This window comes from Diaphorina citri, unplaced genomic scaffold (assembly GCF_000475195.1).
Source record: "Diaphorina citri unplaced genomic scaffold, Diaci psyllid genome assembly version 1.1 scaffold54, whole genome shotgun sequence".
NCBI classification, from domain to species: Eukaryota; Metazoa; Arthropoda; class Insecta; order Hemiptera; family Psyllidae; genus Diaphorina; species Diaphorina citri.
The window spans coordinates 472,520-478,288 of NW_007377491.1; the positions used below are offsets into that span (position 1 = coordinate 472,520).

General features: G+C 33.5%; 1 protein-coding gene and 1 long non-coding RNA gene across 7 annotated transcripts; both read left to right on the forward strand.

Moving 5' to 3' along the window:
• Positions 1-1,298: 1,298 nt before the first annotated feature.
• LOC103517140 (myb-like protein X) lies at positions 1,299-3,254 on the forward strand. 3 transcript variants are annotated; one of them, XM_008482176.3, is made up of 3 exons: positions 1,299-1,493; positions 1,824-2,637; positions 2,875-3,254. In XM_008482176.3, exons 2-3 carry the CDS (start codon positions 1,834-1,836, stop codon positions 3,082-3,084), a joined length of 1,014 nt encoding a protein of 337 aa, XP_008480398.1. In that variant the 5' UTR covers positions 1,299-1,493; positions 1,824-1,833; the 3' UTR covers positions 3,085-3,254. The 3 variants fall into 3 exon arrangements, with proteins under 3 accessions (XP_008480398.1, XP_008480394.1, XP_026685070.1); XM_008482172.3 differs by having other exon boundaries at positions 1,299-1,489; XM_026829269.1 differs by lacking the exon at positions 1,299-1,493 and having other exon boundaries at positions 1,500-2,637.
• Positions 3,255-3,422: 168 nt separating this feature from the next.
• LOC113470682 lies at positions 3,423-5,566 on the forward strand. 4 transcript variants are annotated; one of them, XR_003393655.1, is made up of 2 exons: positions 3,423-3,837; positions 5,432-5,566. It is a non-coding gene; the product is annotated as an uncharacterized LOC113470682 (long non-coding RNA). The 4 variants fall into 4 exon arrangements; XR_003393649.1 differs by having other exon boundaries at positions 5,436-5,566; XR_003393642.1 differs by having other exon boundaries at positions 3,423-3,781.
• The last annotated feature ends 203 nt before the right edge of the window (positions 5,567-5,769 follow it).

The window sequence follows — 5,769 nt, forward strand, 5'->3', positions numbered from 1 at the left end:
GAAAAGTTTTGATCCCATTTCAAAAAACGACAATCTGGAGCTTACTGTGACATTTGAAAATAATAATAATAATAATAAGAACAGGCAAAAAAAAAAAAAAAAAAAAAAAAAAAAAAAAAAAAAAAAAAACAGCGTTGACACTAAAGTAGGGGAAGTGGAATGAAAAACACGCGTCGGGTTCGCATCGCACCCACGTCGGAATGAAAAACAGACCTATTAGGTCCAAAGATATCCGCTGCCAAAGATTCTCAAAAAGGTTGGGAAGAGTGGATTTAAAAGCATAAATGTTAAAAAATGAAGCCATAAATGATTTTTTTTTAATTCCGATTATTTAAATAATCGATTAATCGATTATGCATAATCGATGATGCCCATCACTGGAGGAAATCTATGACTTCAAACCGCATAGAACTGAGAGCAAAAAGCTCTATGCTCCACTCTTTTTAGCAATTTTAGCCCTGATGATTATTGTTTTAGATTTAGAAGATTAAACTCTGTATTTAAATAGATAGAAGATATTTTACACGCAATGAACTAAGCATAATTCCGATATCTATTTGTATAAACATTTTATATATATATTTTTATTTATAAAGAAACAAATTTATTTAAAAATTGTACATGATTCGTTCTATATTTACATTCTTAAAATAATTTTTTGGTCTACCTCCTAAATATTGAAGTGGTGGCACAAGTTTGATTTGGCAAATAGCGTTGAACATTGGAAGGACCTTAAGGAAGATTGGAAGGGCCTCAACGAAGATTGGAAAAGCCTTTAGGAAGGAGTCTCGTAAAGCAGGCCACGGGATTCGAACCACTAACATCTAGATCCGAAAGACAGCTCGACCGATTTTGATAAAAAAAAAAAAAAAAATGTGGTCGTTAAGAACAGTACTGAGGGTGACATAGGCTACTTGAAAATTGTCACATTCCATCCTGATTCAAAATGGCGTTCGATTCCCATCCGGGGTGGATTTTATCCTAAAGACATAGGTAAGGTTCGTTCTCAGAACGGCTCGGAACCACGTTTTTCTCCTATCCTGTCTTCCTGCTCCCTTTGCTTTTGGGACTAATGACATAATAATTTTAAATAAGTAGGTAGGTATACCTACTTACCTCCTACCTGATACGAAATATCCAGATTTAGCTCCACTTTATTGACATCGCGTTATCCACACTTCTTAAGCGTCCTTGATAATCCATGATCGTGTGAAAAGCGCTTATAAACTGCCCCGTTTCCTTTTGCCGCGAAAATTCAAATTTTGAATTTTGAACTTTTCTGCAATCCCACAACGTGTGTGCATGGTGCATGAAGAAGTAGAAAGTAGAGGAAACTTCAAAAATAGCAAAGTTGACTGTTTTTAAGGGTAAAATATAGTTATTTTACAATATTTTAATACAAAATGACTTGAAGTAGTTGTTCAAACGATTATCAAGTAATTGCCCGAACTGAAAGCTAAGTCATTCCAATACTTAGTTGAAGACCAAGGTAGGTAAGTTTATTATTCTTTAAAAGTTCCGTATAGCAAGCACTGGAAATTTTGTGTTTGAAAACCAGTGAAACCAGAAGTTAATGGCTTAATTTATGATAAACACACAAACCCACCTCAGTGGTGTAAAGCAATCAGTGCAATTGGATCTAGGGATTGCTGGTTCAAGATCAAGTCAAGTCAAAATGTGTAGATTACAATTTGATTTGGGACCAACAAATGTGAAAAGCATTCAGGCTTAAGATAATCGAAATATTTTACACACTAGATCATTGGGAAAAAAATGCTTCTAGTCATTTGTTCAACCTTCCAAAATTATTCTCCCTTTTTCAGATCATCAACCATGGAAAAGAAAAGAAAACTACAACCTGAAGTGGTTGAAAATGATTCAACCATTGTCAAAAAGAAGAAAACAGAACATGAACAAGCTGTGCAAGAAAAAGTAAAAGAGAACTCTACAAAAAGTGTCAAATCCCAAAATGAGAAAACAGTTAATGAAAATCAGAGCAAAAATATTCAATCAGAAGAAAACACACCAAAGAAAGAGAAGAAGAAAAACAAGAAGGAGAAAAGTATTAAAAATGATGACAAAATTGAAAATAGCCAAGACAGAAGTGATATCAATGAAAGTATAGCAGAGGCTGTTGCAAGTGTAAATGAATCAGAAGAAAATACTTCAAAGAAAGACAAAAAGAAAAAGAAGCAAAGCATTACAAATGATAAATGTGAAGATAATAAGATAGACAGTGAGATAAATGAAAATAAAGATGAAGCGAATGTCAGTACTAATGAATCAATATCTCCTAGTGAACCTGACGGAGATGGCGTGAACACTCCAACTACAAAGAAACCTCCAAGAAAGTCAGGTGAAACAAAGAAACAATATAAAAGAAGAATGCGAGCACTGAGAGAAGCAGGACTACTCATTGATCCACCTGTAGTTGAAGGTGTAAAGAAAGATAAAAGAAACCGAAAATCAAGGAAAGAAAAAAGAATGGCCAAACAGAAGAAGAATGAAGAATTAGATAAGTTCAGATCTATTGTTCAAATCAATTATTTGAAAATGTGGAAAAATGAGCCAAGTAAATGGAAGTTCAACAAAAATGTCCAAGGGAAGCTGCTTAAACACATGTTTAACTCTTCAAGGGTGAGTATCTGCTTTGTTTTGTTATTTTTATTTATTTTTTTTTTTCCATCCCCCAACTATTATGCTAAAAGCTCTAGTGTATTACATAAGACATAAGGTTTTGGTGTACCCAAACAGAGGTCTCAAAATTGACTGGGATAAAGGAAATATCATTAGGGCTAAATTAAATACCTAACAATATTGAAGTCTGAAGTTCTCCAAGATATGAAAATCAATTATTTTATTTTCTCATTTCAGATACCACAGGATATTTTCGAAATCCTGATTGAATACATTGGGACAACCAAGTCCATCAAGCTGCCAGAAGAAGTCAATAAGAAATGTTCTCAAGTTGTTGAAGCAATGGAAAAGTGGACATCAGCGAGTGAAGAGGAAAAAAAGAAACTGACTGAACCTGACAGCAGTGTTTATGAAAGAGCTAGGCAGGTGTTGCAAAGCTTGGCTTAAACAAGACTGTGTGCTTTTGACAGCTGATTAATTTCTAGAGTTGGAGAACTCTACCTTGTGATTTGATGTGTTTTCTTGTGCCAATCAAGATGTTATTTATCTTTTAGATCTGAGTTTAAACCTAGGAATATCTAGGTTGTAAGCCCCTACTCAGTTTCTAACATTGAAATTAAAAAAAAGACAAAGAAAGTTGATATTGTACTAATTACATGAGGTTTTAACTTAATGAATCTTAAAGCTAAGCTAGAATATCAACAGAGACATTTTCTCACACAAATGAGCTCTGATCTCGAAATTTGTCGCGACGACCTATGAACTCAAAGCGAGAAAGTAACTTTTGGATTATCATTTCCATTCCATTGATGAATTTGATCTGTCGATAGTAGAATAATTTGAATTTTTAATTTATTTTGATAACTTTTTTTTTTTTATTTTTTTAAAAACTCAAGCTCATCAGACAGTGGTGTGTGTTTTTAATTTTTAATAAAAGATTGATAATCCCGACGCCCTTGTGAAACTTTTGTACAGTGCGATATCACCACCTCTTTTCATTCATTTGTTTTGTGTATGTGCCAATCACACCTATAATTTGGGTGTCAGTGAATTTTATTTTGAGTAGGACTTAAAATAGTCATACACCAAATAAACCAAATTTTTCTTCTACCATTCTTCAAGTTTTTTGCCAATTCTATCAACGGTATGGGTATAATGTCCCCTCAAACTGTTCTAATCCCTAGTACTTACCTACCAATGGTTCAGTAACTGTTTATAACTTACTCAGTAAAACCCATATCAATCTTAAAATGAGCCAGCCTAGTTAGCTTAGTTGGTAGTGCGTCTGCCTTGTAAGTGCTAGGCCGCAAGTTTGATTCCCGCCCGGGGCAGATTTTATCCTGATGGGATAATGTTCGTTCTCGGAACGGCTGGCTTTCTCCTAACCTGTCTTCCTTCTCTCTTTGATTTTGGGACTATAAGACCATAGCAGTTACAGTTCCCTCTGTCAAACCATTAAAAAAAAAAAAATCCCAAAATGTATGTCTCTTGGGTCAGCTTAGTTAGCATGGAAAGTAGTGAGCCTACCTAATAAGCATTAGGTCCTAGGTTTGATTCCCATGCAGGGCAAAACGGATGGTTTGAGTTTGATTCCTGTATGTGGCAAACCCTATCTTTAACAGATATACCTAAGGTTCATTATCTTCACTGGCCTATTCTGTTCTCTTCTTTTTATTATTATTTTATTTTTTTTCTGCTTTTTTACTTTCCTTATCCTATAGGAAGGAAAGTAATGTAATCAGGTCAAATTTTCAATGGTCAGTTTTTTATGCCAAAACATGTTTTGAGGTCCCTAGAGCCTAAATCCAAAGTTTCAGCCATTGGTCTGTGTGTGTCTGTCTGTTTTCTGCTTTTTTACTTTCCTTATCCTATAGGAAGGAAAGTAATGTAATCAGGTCAAATTTTCGATGGTCAGTTTTTTATGCCAAAACATGTTTTGAGGTCCCTAGAGCCTAAATCCAAAGTTTCAGCCATTGGTCTGTGTGTGTCTGTCTGTCTGTAAGGTAAAACACCCAGTTATCGACACCCTTAAGGATTTTTTTATTTTTAATTTGCTATAACTCGACCATTTATTGAGGTAATTAAGTGATTATAGACTTTTTTTAATTGTTATATACTTTTCTTTTAAACTGATTAATTTCCAATTCAATAACCAAAATATCTCGAGAACGGTAAGAGCTAGAGACTTGAAATTTGGTATGTGGCTGTCAAATGTGACAAGGATGCAACACAAAACTTTTGGTTAAGATTTGGTCTAGTTTAACAATATCTTGGGAACAGTATGAGCTAGGGACTTGAAATTTAGTATGTAGTTCACAAATGTGACAAAGATGCAACAGAAAACGTTTAGTTGAGATAGGTGCTGCACTTGGCGGTATTTCAACCGCTTTTGGAGGATTTTGACTGTTTTTTGGCGGTTTTCAGGTATACTGACTAAACGGTTAGAGATATGGTAAAAGTTACGGTAAAATAATACTCAAATAATACTCAAATAAGCATCATTCAATAGGATAAGGAAAGTCGTGTGATGTTCACACCAGATTTTTTTCCCCTTTGCCCTAAGAAGGATGACAAGTTTTCACTTTGGGTTTATTAGGTACATACCTACCTACTTCCTTGATCTTTCCATCAATAAATTAAAATTATAAAATAAATCAATTTATTATTTTCCTGATATTTACTTTCCTCTAACTTCAATCTTTCCAGTTGTAATAAATTTTGTGAAAGTTTATTAATTATTATTATTATTATTATTATTATTATTATTTTTAAATTTTAATTACTTATTGTTAAGAAAGATTTTATTTATTAATGTAATATTGTGTAGAGATATATGATATAGTATAAGTCAATATAGTTATTGTAAGTTATTAAGTGAAGACTTGTAAAATAATGTCTGAGATTAACGGAAAAAATGGAGCTGTACGAGTTTGGTGTGATGGCTGGTAAGTCAATAAATTTATTTTTATAACCTATATTAAATATTATTAAAATTAATGGTACCTACCTACTTGTTCAGAAATCACATCACTGAAAAATTACTACAAAAAGGAGCTGTCACAAATGAGCAGTGACCATAATGTCACGAAATTTGGACCATATGTCGCAAATACAGTCGAACCTGTCTAAGTG

Bases quoted from the DNA above. Each gene is read 5' to 3' on its own strand.
- LOC103517140 (XM_026829269.1), top strand. From the start codon at position 1,774: ATGCTTCTAGTCATTTGTTCAACCTTCCAAAATTATTCTCCCTTTTTC. The intron at 2,638-2,874 runs GTGAGTATCTGC...TTCTCATTTCAG, and splicing joins ACATGTTTAACTCTTCAAGG to ATACCACAGGATATTTTCGA.